Here is a 22,011-nt window from a genome sequence, read left to right on the forward strand (position 1 = left end):
AATTATCTGCTTCTGATCACAAGTGCAAAAATGTTTAACAAAGAAGCGTCTTATCTGCAACTTTAAAGTAATCCAGCAGTATTATTTTGTACGACTGCTATATTCCTCAGCTTTAACACTCTCCGACCCAGGCGGGGTCATTTTTGAGTCACAAGCAGACACCAAAAAAAAAAAACGTAGCATTAAAAAATATTCAACGTCTAAATGGCCCTCGTTGGATTTTTCAATCAATTTAAACTCCCTGTGATGGAACCAAACCAAATCCTTTTAGAGTGGAATATTTGTGAAGGTGAAATTTATAGTGGACATTTATAGTTATCCTGGCATGGAACATTCACCACTATGTTGGACGCAAATGTCTTTTTTTTTTCTTTTAAGTGTGCTTTTCTGCCACTTTGAATGACGCAAACATTGAGGTGTTTAAGACCGTGTGCTACATCTTTAAACCAAGTTAAGCCTTCATAGTCTCAAGTCTCAACACTGGCAGCGTGTCCACAGAGCGTCGCTGGCAGTGAAGGTTTGTGTCAAAAATCACATTGTTGAAAACAATACAAAGCCATTTATTGTTGCTGTTTAAGTTTGGACACGCCTTCTCATTCAATGCAATGTTTTCTTTATTTTCATGACTATTTACATTGTAACATCAAAACTATGAATGAACACATGTGGAGTTATGCACTGAAACAACTGGAAAACATGTTTTATATTCTAGTTTCTTCAAAATAGCCACCCTTTGCTCTAATAATTGCACACTCTTAGCATTCTCTCGATGAGCTTCAAGAGGTAGTCACCTGAAGTTAAAGTACCACTGATAGTCACACACACACACTAGGTGTGGTGAAATTACCTTCCGCATTTGACCCATCCCCATGTTCACCCCCTGGGAGGTGAGGGGAGCAATGAGCAGCAGCGGTGGCCGTGCTCGGGAATCATTTTGGTGATTTAACCCCCAATTCCAACCCTTGATGCTGAGCGCACTGTAAAAACTGAAATCTAAGTAAGATTAAGTATCTCAAATAAGGGTGATATTTGCTTATTTTCTGTCTGATAAGCAGATTTTATGTTAGTGTTTTACTTGTTTTAAGTGCTTTGGTCCTAAATGATCTCAGTAAGATATTACAGCTTGTTGCTGAGATTTGATGACCTATATTGAGTAAAACATGCTTGAAACTAGAATATCAACTGTTGCAAAGCTGTGTCATCAACAATCACAAGTATAAAACTACTTTTTTAAAGTAATCATTTCGTACTTCAAGCATGAAAAAAAAAAAAAGAATCATGATGCCGAGCGCATATCATTACGTCAAGATAATGGCACTTGCATTTCCTTAATTTAAGAATATTTTTCAACATATTGAGCAAAAATGTCTATTTTTCAGTGGCCTATTTGTTAGAGACCGGGCTTTTTGCTCCGCCGCTCCCAGTCTGTGGAACGCTCTCCCTGACTACCTGAGGGCACCACAGACTGTGGATGCTTTTAAAAAGGGCCTAAAAACCCTTCTTTTTAAAAAAGCCTTTTTTTTCTTCTTCTTTTTTTTAGATATATGCATACTAGTTCAAGCTATTTGGCTGTTCTAGTTTTTTTTTGTTTTTTTTGAAAAAAGAAAGAATCATGATGCCGAGCGCATATCATTATGTCAAGATAATGGCACTAGCATTTACTTCATTTAAGAATATTTTCCAACATATTGAGCAAAAAGGTCTATTTTTTTTTTCTACTAAGAAAAGTGCACTTGTTATTAGTGAGAATATACTTATTTTAAGGTATTTTTGGGTTCATTGAGGTTAGCTAATTTGACTTGTTTTGGAAAGTCTTGACAAGCCGAATTTTCTTGTTCTATTGGCAGATCATTTTGCTTAGTTCAAATAAAATACCCCTCATTTTTGTATTTTTTTTGTCTTGTTTTTGAACACTCACTTTTTGCAGTGTAGTGGCACTAGTTAAAGTACCACTGATAGTCACACACACACACTAGGTCTGGTGAACTGTGAAGTGTGGTCTGACGAGTCCACATTTTGTTTTTGGAAACTGTGGACGTCGTGTCCTCCGGACCAAAGAGGAAAAGAACCATCCGGATTGTTATAGGCGCAAAGTTGAAAAGCCAGCATCTGTGATGGTATGGGGGTGTATTAGTGCCCAAGACATGGGTAACTTACACATCTGTGAAGGCGCCATTAATGCTGAAAGGTACATACAGGTTTCGGAACGTCCAAGCAACGTTACCATGGACGCCCCTGCTTATTTCAGCAAGACAATGCCAAGCCACGTGTTATATCAACGTGGCTTCATAGTAAAAGAGTGCGGGTACTAGACTGGCCTGCCTGTAGTCCAGACCTGTCTCCCATTGAAAATGTGTGGCGCATTATGAAGCCTAAAATAGCACAACGGAGACCCCCGGACTGTTGAACAACTTAAGCTGTACATCAAGCAAGAATGGGAAAGCTTCAAAAATGTGTCTCCTCAGTTCCCAAACGTTTACTGAGTGTTGTTAAAAGGAAAGGCCATGTAACACAGTGGTGAACATGCCCTTTCCCAACTACTTTGGCACGTGTTGCAGCCATGAAATTCTAAGTTAATTAGTATTTGCAAAAACAAATTAAAATATGTTGTCTTTGTAGCATATTCAATTGAATATGGGTTGAAAAGGATTTGCAAATCATTGTATTCCGTTTACATTTAACACAATTTCCCAACTCATATGGAAACGGGGTTTGTACATAACTCCACAGTTGTGATGTGACAAATCTACAATGTAAATAGTCATAACAAAAATAAAGAAAATGCATTGAAGGAGAAGGTGTGTCCAAACTTTTGGCCTGTGCTGTACCTCAAGAGGGGAACAAGACAAAATGAATAGCAGTCTTTACGCAATCTAGCTCTGGACTATGAAGCAGGGCTGCGATAGAAAAGAGCAAATAAAAGAGCGCATACAAGCATCATGCAGGCACTAAATACGCTGTGACATTTTCATGGTCAATCCAAGAAGAGCGTCGGTCGGTCTGGGCTACAAAGTCGGTCCAAGGCGACAGGCAGAAGAACGAGGAGGACATTTCAAATGGACAACCGACATGCAGGCTGCCTTGGAACTCATCACCAACACTCAATCCTCGACCAAAAGGTAACATGTCCGCGTCTTTAAACCGACATTCACGGTAAATTAGGATGGGTTAGTCCCTAAGTGCCATTTTTTTTGTCATTGGGTCGCACCAAACAAGCGAGATTGTGTGACACATCCACTGGGAGGTAGTGATGGCACGGTGTAGGAAGTATGAGCAGACTAGGATGAACAAGGTGTCCACACATTTTGGATTAATGTCGACTGAATGGAGGGATTACATATTCACCACGTCACACGTACGCAGACTTTGTTATCGTTGTCCTGGACGAGACTCAACTGACCTTCTGATTTCCTTTTAAAATGGTGGGTTTTTGTGCTTTATCCTGCGTGGACGGTGAGGAGAGTTCCCTCCCCGTGTCCTGGTGTGGTGTCATGGAACCTACGTCCCCCCCCCCCCCCCCAGCCGGCTTTCATTTGAAATGGGCCAACACCTCGTTGAAGAGGTTGAGGAACATGTGCACGTGGTACTCCTTGAAGACCAGCGCCGGACGGAAACGGATGGCCATATCGCCACACCCACCCAGGAGGATACCTGATGGAAGTAGGGCCTTTTATTAACATCTCCATATTTTTAAGCCATGTCACACTGCAGAAACCTAATCTAAGTAAGATGAAATATCTCAAATAAGGCTGATATTTGCTTATTTTCTGTCTGATAAGCAGATTTTATGTTAGAGTGTTTTACTTGTTTTAAGTGTTTTGGTCCTAAATGATCTCAGTAAGATATTACAGCTTGTTGCTGAGATTTGATGACCTATATTGAGTAAAAGATGCTTGAAACTATTTTTTGTCCAAAGGTCCAAAACATACCCAGCAATGGTGCACAGGAAGGCGGGGAAGAAGAGGGGGAAAAGGCGGCCAAAATGGTGAAAAGTCCCAATTTTGTCCAAAATACCTCCCCGGGGTTCCAGTCCCACGAGTCCCGCCGCTGGCTGCACAAGTCCCGGGTTGCAAAAAATGTTCAAAACTAACACCCAGCAAAGTCCCACGGGGAGAAAAGTGAGAAAAGTCGGCAAAAGTCCCCAAAAATGTTCAAAATACCTACCCAGGTTCCAGTCCCACAAGTCCCCGCCGCCGGCCGCGCAAGTCCCGGGATGCCCAAAATGTCCATAACACACCCAGCCGAGTCCCACGGGGAGGGGGGATAAAAGTTGGAAAAGTCGGCAAAAGTCCCCAAAATTGTTCAAAATACCTACCCAGGTTCCAGTCCTACATGCTCGAACCCGGGTGTGATTTTTGAACATTTTACCGACTTTTCTCACTTTTCTCCCCGCCTTCCCGTGAGACTTTGCTGAGCGCGTTTTGGACATTTGGGGCATCCTGGCCGGCGGCGGGACTTGTGGCACTGGAACCTGGGTAGGTATTTTGAACATTTTGGGGACTTTTGCCGACTTTTCCAACTTTTATCCGCCCTCCCCGTGGGACTCGGCTGGGTGTGTTATGGACATTTTAGGCATCCCGGGACTTGCGCGGCCGGCGGCGGGACTTGTGGGACTGGAACCTGGGTAGGTATTTTGAAAATTTTGGGGACTTTTGCCGACTTTTCCAACTTTTATCCCCCCTCCTCGTGGGACTCGGCTGGGTGTGTAATGGACATTTTGTGTGTTTTTTCTGTTGATTTAATAAAAACAACAACAAAAAATGTCCAAAACTAACACCCAACAATGTCCCATGGGAAGTGGGGGAGAAAAGTGAGAAAAGTCCCCAAAAATGTTCAAAGTACCTACCCAGGTTCCAGTCCCACAAGTCCCACCGCCGGCCGCGCAAGTCCCGGGATGCCTAAAATGTCCATAACACACCCAGCCGAGTCCCACGGGGAGGGGGGATAAAAGTTGGAAAAGTCGGCAAAAGTCCCAAAAATGTTCAAAATACCTACCCAGGTTCCAGTCCCACATGGAGTGCCACAAGTCTTAAGACTTGTGACACTCGAACCCGGGAGTGATTTTTGAACATTTTACCGACTTTTCTCACTTTTCTCCTCACCTTCCCGTGGGACTTTGCTGGGCGCGTTTTGGACATTTTGGGCATCCTGGCCGGCGGCGGGACTTGTGGGACTGGAACCTGGGTAGGTATTTTGAACATATTTGGGACTTTTGCCGACTTTTCAAACTTTTATCCCCCTTCCCCGTGGGACTCGGCTGGGTGTGTTATGGACATTTTGGGCATCCCGGGACTTGCGCGGCCATACATAAGATTTCATGTTAGAGTGTTTTACTTGTTTTAAGTGTTTTGGTCCTAAATGATCTCAGTAAGATATTACAGCTTGTTGCTGAGATTTGATGACCTATATTGAGTAAAACATGCTTGAAACTATTTTTGTCCAAATGTCCAAAACACATCCAGCAATGGTGCACATGAAGGCGGGGAAGAAGAGGGGGAAAAGGCGGCCAAAATTGTGAAAAGTCCCAATTTTGTCCAAAATACCTCCCCGGGTTCCAGTCCCACGAGTCCCGCCCCCAGCCGCACAAGTCCCGGGTTGCAAAAAATGTTCAAAACTAACACCCAGCAAAGTCCCACGGGGAGAAAAGTGAGAAAAGTCGGCAAAAGTCCCCAAAAATGTTCAAAGTACCTACCCAGGTTCCAGTCCCACAAGTCCCCGCTTCCGGCCGCGCAAGTCCCGGGATGCCCAAAATGTCCATAACACACCCAGCCGAGTCCCACGGGGAGGGGGGATGAAAGTTGGAAAAATCGGCAAAAGTCCCCAAAAATGTTCAAAATACCTGGGTGTGATTTTTGAACATTTTACCGACTTTTCTCACTTTTCTCCTCACCTTCCCGTGGGACTTTGCAGGGCGCGTTTTGGACATTTTGGGCATCCTGGCCGGCGGCGGGACTTGTGGGACTGGAACCTGGGTAGGTATTTTGAACATTTATGGGACTTTTGCCGACTTTTCCAACTTTTATCCACCCCTCCGCGTGGGACTTGGCTGGGTGTGTTATGGACATTTTGGTGTACTTGCGCGGCCATACATGAGATTTTATGTTAGAGTGTTTTACTTGTTTTAAGTGTTTTGGTCCTAAATGATCTCAGTAAGATATTACAGCTTGTTGCTGAGATTTGATGACCTATATTGAGTAAAACATGCTTGAAACTATTTTTGTCCAAATGTCCAAAACACACCCAGCAATGGTGCACAGGAAGGCGGGCAAGAAGAGGGGGAAAAGGCGGCCAAAATGGTAAAAAGTCCCAATTTTGTCCAAAATACCTACCCAGTTTCCAGTCCCACAAGTCCCCGCCGCCAGCCACGCAAGTCCCGGGATGCCCAAAATGTCCATAACACACCCAGCCGAGTCCCCCGGGGAGGGGGGATAAAAGTTGGAAAAGTCGTCAAAAGTCCCCAAAAATGTGTGATTTTTGAACATTTTACCGACTTTTCTCACTTTTCTCCCCGCCTTCCCGTGGGACTTTGCTGGGCACGTTTTGGACATTTTGGGCATCCCAGGACTTGTGGGACTGGAACCTGGGTAGGTATTTTGAACATTTATGGGACTTTTGCCGACTTTTCCAACTTTTATCCCCCCCCTCCGCGTGGGACTCGGCTGGGTGTGTTATGGACATTTTGGGCATCCCGGGATTTGCGCGGCCATACATAAGATTTCATGTTAGAGTGTTTTACTTGTTTTAAGTGTTTTGGTCCTAAATGATCTCAGTAAGATATTACAGCTTGTTGCTGAGATTTGATGACCTATATTGAGTAAAACATGCTTGAAACTATTTTTGTCCAAATCACACCCAGGAATGGTGCACAGGAAGGCGGGGAAGAAGAGGGGGAAAAGGCGGCCAAAATGGTGAAAAGTCCCAATTTTGTCCAAAATACCTCCCCGGGGTTCCAGTCCCACGAGTCCCGCCGACGGCCGTGCAAAAATTTTTCAAAAGGCATCCAGCAAAGTCCCACGGGAAGTGGGGGAGAAAAGTGAGAAAAGTCGGCAAAAGTCCCCAAAAATGTTCAAAGTACCTACCCAGGTTCCAGTCCCACAAGTCCCCGCCGCTGGCCGCGCAAGTCCCGGGATGCCCAAAATGTCCATAACACACCCAGCCGAGTCCCACGGGGAGGGGGGATAAACGTTGGAAAAGTCGACAAAAGTCCCCAAAAATGTTCAAAATACCTACCCAGGTTCCAGTCCTACATGCTCGAACCCGGGTGTGATTTTTGAACATTTTACCGACTTTTCTCACTTTTCTCCCCGCCTTCCCGTGGGACTTTGCTGAGCGCATTTTGGACATTTTGGGCATCCTGGCCGGCGGTGGGACTTGTGGGACTGGAACCTGGGTAGGTATTTTGAACATTTATGGGACTTTTGCCGCCTTTTTCCAACTTTTATCCACCCCTCCGCGTGGGACTTGGCTGGGTGTGTTATGGACATTTTGGTGTACTTGCGCGGCCATACATGAGATTTTATGTTAGAGTGTTTTACTTGTTTTAAGTGTTTTGGTCCTAAATGATCTCAGTAAGATATTACAGCTTGTTGCTGAGATTTGATGACCTATATTGAGTAAAACATGCTTGAAACTAGTTTTTGTCCAAATGTCCAAAACACACCCAGCAATGGTGCACAGGAAGGCGGGCAAGAAGAGGGGGAAAAGGCGGCCAAAATGGTGAAAAGTCCCAATTTTGTCCAAAATACCTCCCCGGGGTTCCAGTCCCACGAGTCCCGCCGACGGCCGTGCAAAAAATGTTCAAAAGGCATCCAGCAAAGTCCCACGGGAAGTGGGGGAGAAAAGTGAGAAAAGTCGGCAAAAGTCCCCAAAAATGTTCAAAGTACCTACCCAGGTTCCAGTCCCACAAGTCCCCGCCGCCGTACAAGTCCCGGGATGCCCAAAATGTCCATAACACACCAAGCCGAGTCCCACGGGGAAGGGGGATAAAAGTTGGAAAAGTCGGCAAAAGTCCCCAAAAATGTTCAAAATACCTACCCAGGTTCCAGTCCTACATGCTCGAACCCGGGTGTGATTTTTGAACATTTTACCGACTTTTCTCACTTTTCTCCTCACCTTCCCGTGGGACTTTGCTGGGCGCATTTTGGACATTTTGGGCATCATGGCCGGCGGATGGACTTGTGGGACTGGAACCTGGGTAGGTATTTTGAACATTTATGGGACTTTTGCCGACTTTTCCAACTTTTATCCACCCCTCCGCGTGGGACTTGGCTGGGTGTGTTATGGACATTTTGGTGTACTTGCGCGGCCATACATGAGATTTTATGTTAGAGTGTTTTACTTGTTTTAAGTGTTTTGGTCCTAAATGATCTCAGAAAGATATTACAGCTTGTTGCTGAGATTTGATGACCTATATTGAGTAAAACATGCTTGAAACTATTTTTGTCCAAATGTCCAAAACACACCCAGCAATGGTGCACAGGAAGGCGGGGAAGAAGAGGGGGAAAAGGCGGCCAAAATGGTGAAAAGTCCCAATTTTGTCCAAAATACCTCCCCGGGTTCCAGTCCCACGAGTCCCGCCCCCGGCTGCACAAGTCCCTGGATGCAAAATTTTTTCAAAACTAACACCCAGCAAAGTCCCACGGGGAGAAAAGTGAGAAAAGTCGGCAAAAGTCCCCAAAAATGTTCAAAGTACCTACCCAGGTTCCAGTCCCACAAGTCCCCGCCGCCAGCCGCGCAAGTCCTGGGATGCCCAAAATGTCAATAACACACCCAGCCGAGTCCCACGGGGAGAGGGGATAAACGTTGGAAAAGTCGACAAAAGTCCCCAAAAATGTTCAAAATACCTACCCAGGTTCCAGTCCTACATGCTTGAACCCGGGTGTGATTTTTTAACATTTTACCGACTTTTCTCACTTTTCTGCCCGCCTTCCCGTGGGACTTTGCTTGGCGCGTTTGACATTTTGGGCACCCCAGGATTTGTGGGACTGGAACCTGGGTAGGTATTTTGAACATTTATGGGACTTTTGCCGACTTTTCCAACTTTTATCCACCCCTCCGCGTGGGACTTGGCTGGGTGTGTTATGGACATTTTGGTGTACTTGCGCGGCCATACATGAGATTTTATGTTAGAGTGTTTTACTTGTTTTAAGTGTTTTGGTCCTAAATGATCTCAGTAAGATATTACAGCTTGTTGCTGAGATTTGATGACCTATATTGAGTAAAACATGCTTGAAACTATTTTTTGTCCAAATGTCCAAAACACACCCAGCAATGGTGCACAGGAAGGCGGGGAAGAAGAGGGGGAAAAGGCGGCCAAAATGGTGAAAAGTCCCAATTTTGTCCAAAATACCTCCCCGGGTTCCAGTCCCACGAGTCCCGCCGCCAACCGCACAAGTCCCGGGTTGCAAAAAATGTCCAAAAACGTACCCAGCAAAGTCCCACGGGAAGTGGGGGAGAAAAGTGAGAAAAGTCGGCAAAAGTCCCCAAAAATGTTCAAAATACCTACCCAGGTTCCAGTCCTACATGCTCGAACCCGGGTGTGATTTTTGAACATTCTACCGACTTTTCTCACTTTTCTCCCCGCCTTCCCGTGGGACTTTGCTGGGCGCGTTTTGGACATTTTGGGCATCCCGGCCGGCGGCGGGACTCGTGGGACTGGAACCTGGGTAGGTATTTTGAACATTTTTGGGATGGCCGCGCAAGTCCCGGGATGCCCAAAATGTCCATAACACACCCAGCCGAGCCACGGGGAGGGGGGATAAACGTTGGAAAAGTCGACAAAAGTCCCCAAAAATGTTCAAAATACCTACCCAGGTTCCAGTCCCACAAGTCCCGCCGCCGGCCAGGATGCCCAAAATGTCCAAAACGCGCCCAGCAAAGTCCCACGGGAAGGCGGGGAGAAAAGTCGGTAAAATGTTCAAAAATCACACCCGGGTTCGAGCATGTAGGACTGGAACCTGGGTAGGTATTTTGAACATTTTTGGGGACTTTTGCCGACTTTTCCAACTTTTATCCCCCCTCCCCGTGGGACTCGGCTGGGTGTGTTATGGACATTTTGGGCAGGCGCGGCCAGCGGCGGGGACTTGTGGGACTGGAACCTGGGTAGGTATTTTGAACATTTTTGGGGACTTTTGCAGACTTTTCTCACTTTTCTCCCCGTGGGACTTTGCTGGGTGTTAGTTTTGAAAAATTTTTGCATCCCAGGACTTGTGCAGCCGGCGGCGGGACTCGTGGGACTGGAACCCGGGGAGGTATTTTGGACAAAATTGGGACTTTTCACCATTTTGGCTGCCTTTTCCCCCTCCTCTTCCCCGCCTTCCTGTGCACCATTGCTGGGTGTAATTGGACATTTGGACAAAACTAGTTTCAAGCATGTTTTACTCAATATAGGTCATCAAATCTCAGCAACAAGCTGTAATATCTTACTGAGATCATTTAGGACCAAAACACTTAAAACAAGTAAAACACTCCAACATGAAATCTTATGTATGGCCGCGCAAGTCCCGGGATGCCCAAAATGTCCATAACACACCCAGCCGAGTCCCACGGGGAGGGGGGATAAAAGTTGGAAAAGTCGGCAACAGTCCCCAAAAATGTTCAAAATACCTACCCAGGTTCCAGACCCACATGGAGTGTCACAAGTCTTAAGACTTGTGACACTCGAACCCGGGTGTGATTTTTGAACATTTTACCGACTTTTCTCACTTTTCTCCCCGCCTTCCCGTGGGACTTTGCTGGGCGCATTTTGGACATTTTGGGCATCCTGGCTGGCTGCGGGACTTGTGGGACTGGAACCTGGGTAGGTATTTAGAACATTTATGGGACTTTTGCCGACTTTTCCAACTTTTATCCACCCCTCCGCGTGGGACTTGGCTGGGTGTGTTATGGACATTTTGGTGTACTTGCGCGGCCATACATGAGATTTTATGTTAGAGTGTTTTACTTGTTTTAAGTGTTTTGGTCCTAAATGATCTCAGTAAGATATTACAGCTTGTTGCTGAGATTTGATGACCTATATTGAGTAAAACATGCTTGAAACTATTTTTGTCCAAATCACACCAAGCAATGGTGCACAGGAAGGCGGGCAAGAAGAGGGGGAAAAGGCGGCCAAAATGGTAAAAAGTCCCAATTTTGTCCAAAATACCTACCCAGTTTCCAGTCCCACAAGTCCCCGCCACCAGACACGCAAGTCCCGGGATGCCCAAAATGTCCATAACACACCCAGCCGAGTCCCCCGGGGAGGGGGGATAAAAGTTGGAAAAGTCGGCAAAAATCCCCAAAAATGTGTGATTTTTGAACATTTTACCGACTTTTCTCCCCGCCTTCCCGTGGGACTTTGCTGGGCGCGTTTTGGACATTTTGGGCATCCTGGCCGGCGGTAGGACTTGTGGGACTGGAACCTGGGTAGGTATTTTGAACATTTATGGGACTTTTGCCGACTTTTCCAACTTTTATCCCCCCCCTCCGCGTGGGACTCGGCTGGGTGTGTTATTGACATTTGGGGCATCCCGGGACTTGCGCGGCCATACATAAGATTTTATGTTAGAGTGTTTTACTTGTTTTAAGTGTTTTGGTCCTAAATGATCTCAGTAAGATATTACAGCTTGTTGCTGAGATTTGATGACCTGTATTGAGTAAAACATGCTTGAAACTATTTTTGTCCAAATCACACCCAGCAATGGTGCACAGGAAGGCGGGGAAGAAGAGGGGGAAAAGGTGGCCAAAATGGTGAAAAGTCCCAATTTTGTCCAAAATACCTCCCCGGGTTCCAGTCCCACGAGTCCCGCCGCCGGCCGCATAAGTCCCGGGATGCAAAAAATGTCCAAATTTCTTTTTTTTTTTTTTTTTTTTTTTTTGTGTACATGAATGAAGGTGTGTGTTGCTGAACCCGACTTGGACATTATCTGGACTGGACCTGGTTTTAAAAACCCTTTAAACAAATCTAATTTCATTTACAACCTGGTCTGGTGAAGATAAGGTCCTTTTTTTTTATTTTATTTTTTTTTTAGATAAGATAAATAAATATTTTCTTGGATAAAAAAGTAAGTAAAACAATATAAAAATAATTACATAAAAAGAAAAAAAAATAGTAATTAAATGAAAATGTTAGTGGACCAGCAGCACATACAATCAAGTGTGCTTCAGGGACTGTGTCCCTTGCAGAAGTGTTGTCCATGTTGTGGGAACCAGAATATTGATAGCAGAAAGAAACAACCCCTTTTGTGTGAGTGGGTGTGTATGAGTGTGAATGGGGGAGGGAGGGTTTTTTTTTTGGGGTTGATGCACTAGTTGAAAGTGTATCGTGTGTTTTTTCTGTTGATTTAATAAAAAAATAAATAAAAAAAAGTCCAAAACTAACACCCAGCAAAGTCCCACGGGAAGTGGGGGAGAAAAGTGAGAAAAGTCGGCAAAAGTCCCCAAAAATGTTCAAAGTACCTACCCAGGTTCCAGTCCCACAAGTCCCCGCCGCCGGCCGCGCAAGTCCCGGGATGCCCAAAATGTCCATAACACACCCAGCCGAGTCCCACGGGGAGGGGGGATAAAAGTTGGAAAAGTCGGCAAAAGTCCCCAAAAATGTTCAAAATACCTACCCAGGTTCCAGTCCTACATGCTCGAACCCGGGTGTGATTTTTGAACATTTTACCGACTTTTCTCACTTTTCTCCCCGCCTTCCCGTGGGACTTTGCTGGGTGCGTTTGACATTTTGGGCACCCCAGGACTTGTGGGACTGGAACCTGGGTAGGTATTTTGAACATTTTTGAGACTTTTGCCAACTTTTCCAACTTTTATCTCCCTTCCCCGTGGGACTTGGCTGGGTGTGTTATGGACATTTTGGTCATCCCGGGACTTGCGCGGCCATACATAAGATTTTATGTTAGAGTGTTTTACTTGTTTTAAGTGTTTTGGTCCTAAATGATCTCAGTAAGATATTACAGCTTGTTGCTGAGATTTGATGACCTATATTGAGTAAAACATGCTTGAAACTAGAATATCAAGTGTTGCAAAGCTGTGTCATCAACACTCACAAGTATAAAACTACTTTTTTAAAGTAATCATTTCTTATTTCAAGCATGAAAAAAAAAAATCATGACTTTGACACAATTGTGTCTCATAATTAAAACAGATGACAGCCAAATGGACTTTGCTGTTTTATTTTCAATGAAACAATAGAAAATACGTACTCATAAAGTAGTAAAGTTGGCACAGTACAGTAAACTGACAGTTAATATTTAAACATTTAACATGTGACATTTCAAACAAATTTTTATTTATTTATTTTTTCTAGATACATGCATACTAGTTTTAGCTATTTGGCTGTTCTAGTTTTTGTTTTTATTTATTTTTTATTATATTTAAAAAAAATTTAATACACTGTAGCACTTTGAGGTTGTTTACTCAATATAAAGTGCTTTTTTACAAATAAAATCTATTATTATTATTATTATTATTGAACAGAAATAGTTCATGCACATTCAGATACATTTTTCAAAATTACAATTAAAAAAAATTTGGTCAGGGGCCGGGCTGTAAATATATATATATATATATATATATATATATATATATTTACTAATATATATATATATATATATATATATATATACTAATTGACTGAAAGATGGGAAAATGCAAGAAATGTAATGCTGAGCGCTAATTAATTTAAGAATATTTTTCAACATATTGACAAAAAAGGTCTCATATTTGTTTTTTCTACCAAGAAAAGTGCACTTGTTATTAGTGAGAATATACTTATTTTAAGGTATTTTTGGGTTCATTGAAGTTAGCTAATTTTTACTTGTTTTGGAAAGTCTTGACAAGCCAAATTTTCTTGTTCTATTGGCAGATAATTTTGCTTAGTTCTTTTATTTTTCATTTTATTTGTATTGACATCCAGCATCAGACATTCCTATCCATTACATCATATCCACATACATCATATATCTGTTGTCTGCCCTAAATATCAAAATATTTTTTGTTTATATCCCCAAAAAAAGAAAGAAAACAAAGTAGTATCTACAAATACATCAATTAAATAAACAAACAAGAAATAATAATACATTAATAATTTTGCTTAGTTCAAGTAAAATGCCCCTAACTTTTGTATTTTTTTTCCCTTGTTTTTGAACACTGACTTTTTGCAGTGCAGCGTGTGTGTGACTATCATTGGTACTTTAACTTTACTTTTATAGCCTATAAATATGTATGTGTACATAGTATATTAATATAATGGATATATCATTAATAATTAATTATTAATTACTGGATATTAAGAGTATGTGAAAGTTGGACTCCTACCTTGTTTACTTCCGTGACGATCTCCTTAAAGTTTTGTAATCAATCAGAAATATCAAGCAGCTAAAATGTGTCCAACATGGATAAGTGTGAAGAGTGTTTTGCATTTTTTTCCCATCATGCATTGTAATGGGTGTAATTTGTATTTTTTTATGGTGCATGGGCAATTTTTATAATGTCCAAAAAGTTCTGTGTCTTTTGACATTTTGTGTTGGTTGGATTTTTTGTTGTTGTTCCTCCATGACTAGGGAAGGTTGTTTGCATTGGGTCATATAAGTTAATGCTCTGGAACCTTCTATTCAGAGCATAATTAAAGGTTATTAAGCTGAATTACTCTCGTTGACTGCTACATGGGTGTCATTTTGCATTTTCATGGCGCTTGGACATTTAAAAAAATAATAATATACATCAATATAATGTCAATAAAAATAATCAGGATTATTCTAACTTCAAGAGCGTGATTTATCGGATTTTTCAAACATGAATCGTTTCAGAGCACTACTTTAAAAGAAGAGATGGATGAACGAGGAGTCGTGCGTTACATACCTCTGTTCCGTGCCTTCATAAGGATGTTGTTGCGTGTTGCATCATCACGGATATCAACGGCACAGAAGGTTCCTTGGCCTCGGGCTCGGCTCACAAGGCCGGGGTACTGAGCCTGAGGAGCAAAGGCATCTGGGTCATCTTCTCAGCGAGCAAGAGCTAATGGCCTATTTTCTCAACTCAACTGTAAAAATGGGCAGATTGGAATGCTAGTGCAGCTTTAAAGGGGAACTGCACTTTTTTTTTTTTTTTTGCCTATCATTCACAATCATTATGAAAGACATGACGGATGCATTTTTTTGAAACGCATAAAGCACTAACTCGGAAATAAAGGTAAATAAAAGTTCGCTTACAGTGGAGCCAACGTTGTTGCCCTAGGGTAAACTGGGTAACACATGGCACACTGACAAAGCTTAACCTATTGTTACTATAACAATCTACAAGGTTAATATAGGTTGCTTCTCTTTCTTCCCCTCCATTTTTCTGCATTCTTTCGTATCTCAAGTTATCATTACGTATATGTACTGTTGCATTTGAACAACTGTATTGTTGATAATAAAGGTAAATTATTGGTATTGTTCATTATCAATAGTGATATTTCTATTGGTATTTGTATTGATCCATTTGTAGTGTAATAATGCTCATTTTCAACCCATATTCAGTTGAATATGCTACAAAGACAACATATTTGATGTTCAAACTGATAAACTTTCTTTTTTTTGTAAATAATCATTAACTTTAGAATTTGATGCCAGCAACACGTGACAAAGAAGTTGGGAAAGGTGGCAATAAATACTGATAAAGTTGAGGAATGCTCATCAAACACTTATTTGGTACATCCCACAGGTGAACCGGCAAATTGGGAACAGGTGGGTGCCATGATTGGGTGTAAAAGTAGATTCCATGAAATGCTCAGTCATTCACAAACAAGGATGGGGCGAGGGGCACCACTTTGTCAACAAATGCGTGAGCAAATTGTTGAACAGTTTAAGAAAAACCTTTCTCAACCAGCTATTGCAAGGAATTTAGGGATTTCACCATCTACGGTCCGTAATATCATCAAAGGGTTCAGAGAATCTGGAGAAATCACTGCACGTAAGCGGCTAAGCCCGTGACCTTCGATCCCTCAGGCTGTACTGCATCAACAAGCGACATCAGTGTGTAAAGGATATCACCACATGGGCTCAGGAACACTTCAGAAACCCACTGTCAGTAACTACAGTTGGTCGCTACATCTGTAAGTGCAAGTTAAAACTCTCCTGTGCAAGGCGAAAACCGTTTATCAACAACACCCAGGAACGGCGTCAGCTTCGCTGGGCCTGAGCTCATCTAAGATGGACTGATACAAAGTGGAAAAGTGTTCTGTGGTCTGACGAGTCAACATTTCAAATTGTTTTTGGAAACTGTGGACGTCGTGTCCTCCGGACCAAAGAGGAAAAGAACCATCCGGATTGTTATAGGCGCAAAGTGTAAAAGCCAGCATCTGTGATGGTATGGGGGTGTATTAGTGCCCAAGACATGGGTAACTTACACATCTGTGAAGGCGCCATTAATGCTGAAAGGTACATACAGGTTTTGGAGCAACATATGTTGCCATCCAAGCAACGTTACCATGGACGCCCCTGCTTATTTCAGCAAGACAATGCCAAGCCACGTGTTACATCAACGTGGCTTCATAGTAAAAGAGTGCGGGTACTAGACTGGCCTGCCTGTAGTCCAGACCTGTCTCCCATTGAAAATGTGTGGCGCATTATGAAGCCTAAAATAGCACAACGGAGACCCCCGGACTGTTGAACAACTTAAGCTGTACATCAAGCAAGAATGTGAAAGAATTCCACCTGAGAAGCTTCAAAAATGTGTCTCCTCAGTTCCCAAACATTTAATGAGTGTTGTTAAAAGGAAAGGCCATGTAACACAGTGGTGAACATGCCATTTCCCAACTACTTTGGCACGTGTTGCAGCCATGAAATTCTAAGTTAATTATTATTTGCAAAAAAAAATAAAGTTGATGAGTTTGAACATCAAATATGTTGTCTTTGTAGTGCATTCAACTGAATATGGGTTGAAAAGGATTTGAAAATCATTGTATTCCGTTTATATTTACATCCAACACAATTTCCCGAACTCATATGGAAACGGGGTTTGTTCAAGGGTACAATGTCCAGGCGACTCTCCTCAATATTGAGCCAAATTGAATTATGTCTCTGTTTGATTCTTTGCTTCTTGTCTTGTTTAATAGATGTCATCAGTGTTTGAACCTGACAATAGGCAAGATTCCAAAAAAACTGCAGCTCCCCTGTTAGAAGTTAAACAATGACCTAATGTATAGTACGTGCACAAATAATACACTTACCTATATTGTGGAAAAAACTGAATACTACAGATGTATTCAAACTTGTTACCTGTAATTCATACAGCCCATTTAGCAGAGCTTTTCCCGAACGAGTTACTTCCTCCAGGAGGTTTTCTCTGCGAATCACGTTGAGGACCTCGGCCAGGAACAAGTTCTTTGATGGGTCACCCATCCATGTGTTGAAGATGCGGTAGGGCTGAGAACAGGAAAATAACAGACAATCATTTCGGACATCGAAAATGTGGATGTTTCGTCAGAAAGTGCCTCTGCGGGTTATATTTCTTTGAGAATGTGTTCACTTCATTGCAAAGTAAACACGTTTCCAGCGTGTGCAGCTAGTTAACAGCATAAAGAAAAATAAGCTCTAGTAGTCTGATAAATGTGGTGCTGCTATTTTGTCAACATCTAGCAGTCAACGAGAGTAATTCAGGTTAATAACCTTTAATTATGCTCTGAATAGAATGTTGCAGAGCATTTACTTATATGACCCAAAACAAACAACCTTCCCTAGTCATGGTGCAAAAAATAAATTAAAAAAATCCAACCAACACAAAATATCAAAAGACACTGAACTTTTTGGACATTATAAAAATTGTCCTTGCACCATAAAAAATATAAATTACACCCATTACAAAGCATGATGGGAAAAATGCAAAACACCCTCAACATTTTAAGTGCTTGAAATTTCTGATTGATTACAAAACTTTAAGGAGGTTGTTGCGGAAGTAAACAAGGTACGAGTCCACCTCTCACACACTCTTGATATTCAATTATATTCATTATTTATGACACATCCAATATATGAATATAATATGTACACACCGTTACTTTACATGCAGTCAGAGAGTTTGGACACCCCAGGTATAGACAAACGTTTTGACAAGTTATACTCCATATCACCATTCAGTTTTGGACAATAATATCAGATTCACTTTTTAAATTCAGGACTGACAACATCTGTAAGTGAACGACTGCAACTCGTCCACTCCGGGACATGGTAAAAATGACCAACCTTATCGGCCTGTAACTCCAGTTTGTGGTAGTAGCCGCCGGTCAGAAGCTTCTTGCTGAAGGACACGATGTCAGCGGGGTCGTCCATACCCCAGTGCTCGTGGGCCCAGAACTTTCCTGTGCTCCCTCCTCCGGTTTGGACTTCGTCCACATGGAAAGCACAGCCATGCTGGGTGGAGACAAACATAATAACTAGAGATGTCCGATAATGGCTTTTTTGCCGATATCCGATATTCCGATATTGTCCAACTCTTAATTACAGATACCGATATATACAGCTGTGGAATTAACACATTATTATGCCTAATTTTGTTGTGATGCCCCGCTGGATGCATTAAACAATGTAACAAGGTTTTTCAAAATAAGAGAACAATTTCAACTCAAGTTATGGAAAAAAAAATGCCAACATGGCACTGCCATATTTATTATTGAAGTCACAAAGTGCATTATTTTTTTTAGCATGCCTCAAAACAGCTTGGAATTTGGGACATGCTCTCCCTGAGAGAGCATTAGGGGGTTGAGGTGGGCGGGGTTGGGGAGGTAAGGGGTAGCGGGGGGTGTATATTGTAGCGTCCCGGAAGAGTTAGTGCTGCAAGGGCTTCTGGGTATTTGTTCTGTTGTGTTTATGTTGTGTTACATGTGTTAAATATATGGTCTTTTTTCTGCAACATCAAGGTATATATTGACGCTTACATAGGTCTGGTGATAATGTTCCCCTTTAATAAAATATTTTCTAGCATTCCACACTACAACATAATGAAGTATATACTGTATGATTGGTGCCGATATCGTATTGGATCAATATCAGTATTGGCCGATATCCAAGGCTCCAATCGAAAGTGAAAAAGGTTTCTCCGGATACCCACTTTATAAATGACTTTCTAGAAATTTGAAACTTTTAGCATCATTAATGTGCACAAAGTATCAGAGTGGGGACACTTTTCTTTTCTTATCCCCGCTAATTGTAAACCGCGAAAGCCGTTTACCTTGCGTGCAATGTTGCGGAGACTCTTGAAGAAATCCGCGGTGGCGTGGTTATCTCCTCCTTCCGCTTGGATGGGCTCAATCACGATCCCAGCGACAGGCTTTCCCTTCTGCCTCCACTTCACAATCAGATCCTCCACCTGCAGACACATTCAAGATGTTAGATTGATGCCGGCATTAAGGCAGAGATTAAGTGATTAAATGAAAATAGTACAAAAAACAATTTTGAAAAAAATCAAAATCTAATGTATACTCAAAGGTCCCCGTCACACAAAATGTAGTTTTTTCATTATATTATAACAGTAATGTCTATGAAGCAATGTGAGAGACTACAACTAGGAACGTGTACCAAAATTGGTCCAGCTAACCAGGGACATTTTTTATGGTTTATTTTGGGGTAGGCACTCCATTTATGTCACAATAGCATGTCTCCAAATTCCACATTTGCAGCTTCGAGTCACTTTCACCTAACTATCGGCTTCCGTCTGCTCCAACGCTTCACCCTCTTCTTTATGCTCGCTTCTAGAAGCAGCGGTTCATCCTCTGTTCATTCAGGTTCAAAATAGTCGTCTTCATTGTTGGTTACCAAGTCTGCTATGATTAGAACACACACAAGCGTTTTGTATCCGGAAGTAGGAACACACATTGTCGGACGTGCGCTGCTATGGAAACGTACAAAGTCAGTTGATTAAAATGATCAAAATATGGTAAATATTGAATAGTGGTTAGAGTGTCCGCCCTGAGATTGGTAGGTTGTGAGTTCAAACCCCGGCCGAGTTATATCAAGGACTATAAAAATTACCCATTACCTCCCTGCTTGGCACTCAGCATCAAGGGTTGGAATTGGGGGTTAAATCACCATAAATTATTCCCGGGCGTGGCCACCGCTGCTGCTCACTGCTCCCCTCACCTCCCAGGGGTGATCAAGGGTGATGGGTCAAATGCAGAGAGTAATCTCGCCACACCTAGTGTGTGTGACAATCATTGGTACTTTAACTTTAACTTAATATTACACATTGTTATGAAGGTGCCTGTTACTACATTATATATATACTTGCTGTGTGTATATTGTACATATTACATATTGTTATGAAGGTGTCGGTTACTACATTATATATATATACTTGCAGTGTGTATATTGTACATATTACATATTGCTATGAAGGTGTCTGTTACTACATTATATATATACTTGCAGTGTGTATATTGTACATATTACATATTGTTATGAAAGTGTCTGTTACATTATATATATACTTGCAGTGTGTATATTGTACATATTACATATTGTTATGAAGGTGTATGTTACTACATTATATATATACTTGCAGTGTGTATATTGTACATATTACATATTGTTATGAAGGTGTATGTTACTACATTATATATATACTTGCAGTGTGTATATTGTACATATTACACATTGTTATGAATGTGTATGTTACTACATTATATATATACTTGCAGTGTGTATATTGTACATACTACATATTGTTATGAAGGTGTCTGTTACTACATTATATATATACTTGCAGTGTGTATATTGTACATATTACATATTGTTATGAAAGTGTCTGTTACTACATTATATATATACTTGCAGTGTGTATATTGTACATATTACATATTGTTATGAAGGTGTCTGTTACTACATTATATATATACTTGCAGTGTGTATATTGTACATATTACATATTGTTATGAAGGTGTCTGTTACTACATTATATATATACTTGCAGTGTGTATATTGTACATATTACATATTGCTATGAAGGTGTATGTTACTACATTATATATATACTTGCAGTGTGTATACAAAACGTTGATGGAGGGTTTTGAAGTTGTTTTAGAGGGCTTTAAAGGTGACTCCCATTAGCCGCATCTTTAAAATTGTAAAAAAAAAAAAAAAAAAAAAAAAAAAAAAAAGACGTGTGTTCTTGTCTCTCATAATGAAGTTGTTGAAAAATAGTATAATATTTGACCGTCATGCTATTTTAATTCAACTATTAAGTAGAGATGTGCGATAATGTTTTTTCTGCCGATATCTGATATTCCAATATTGTCCAACTCTTAATTACCGATACCGATATCAAGCAATACCGATATATACAGTCGTGGAATTAACACATTATTATGCCTAATTTTGTTGTGATGCCCCGCTGGATGCATTAAACAATGTAACAAGGTTTTCCAAAATAAATCAACTCAAGTTATGGAAAAAAATGCCAACATGGCACTGCCATATTTATTATTGAAGTCACAAAGTGCTTTTTTTTTTAACATGCCTCAAAACAGCAGCTTGGAATCTGGGACATGCTCTCCCTGAGAGAGCATAAGGAGGTTGAGGTGGGCAGGGTTTGGGGGGGGGGTAGCGGGGGGTGTATATTGTAGCGTCCTGGAAGAGTTTGTGCTGCGAGGGGTTCTGGGTATTTGTTCTGTTGTGTTTATGTTGTGTTACGGTGCGGATGTTCTCCCGAAATGTGTTTGTCATTCTTGTTTGGTGTGGGTTCACAGTGTGGCGCATATTTGTAACAGTGTTAAAGTTGTTTATACGGCCACCCTCAGTGTGACCTGTATGGCTGTTGATCAAGTTTGCATTGCATTCACTTGTGTGTGTGCAAAGCCGTAGATATTATGTGACTGGGCCGGCACGCAAAGGCAGTGCCCTTAAGGCAGGCCTGGGCAATTATTTTGACTCGGGGGCCACATTTAGAGAAAAAAATGTGTCTGGGGGCCGGAATATCTATTTTTAGGAACACTAATACAAAACCTCACAATAATGTCTGATTGAATGCTTAAAACGTTATGACAGACTGCCTTAAAAAACG

General features: G+C 41.8%; 1 protein-coding gene across 1 annotated transcript in view; it reads right to left on the minus strand.

Annotated features, from left to right (window-relative positions):
• Window positions 1–3,223: 3,223 nt before the first annotated feature.
• Window positions 3,224–22,011, minus strand: part of abat (4-aminobutyrate aminotransferase) — a 97,572-nt gene continuing 78,784 nt past the window's right edge. Inside the window, exons 12-16 of the mRNA XM_061973811.1 lie at window positions 19,186–19,323; window positions 18,201–18,368; window positions 17,238–17,384; window positions 14,839–14,950; window positions 3,224–3,651 (exon numbers count right to left, since the gene is read on the minus strand). Of these exons, the coding sequence (XP_061829795.1) occupies window positions 3,530–3,651; window positions 14,839–14,950; window positions 17,238–17,384; window positions 18,201–18,368; window positions 19,186–19,323 (687 nt within the window). The 3' untranslated portion in view covers window positions 3,224–3,529. The remainder of the gene's footprint in view (window positions 3,652–14,838; window positions 14,951–17,237; window positions 17,385–18,200; window positions 18,369–19,185; window positions 19,324–22,011) is intronic.

Source organism: Nerophis lumbriciformis, linkage group LG22, assembly GCF_033978685.3.
Source record: "Nerophis lumbriciformis linkage group LG22, RoL_Nlum_v2.1, whole genome shotgun sequence".
Lineage (NCBI taxonomy): Eukaryota > Metazoa > Chordata > Actinopteri > Syngnathiformes > Syngnathidae > Nerophis > Nerophis lumbriciformis.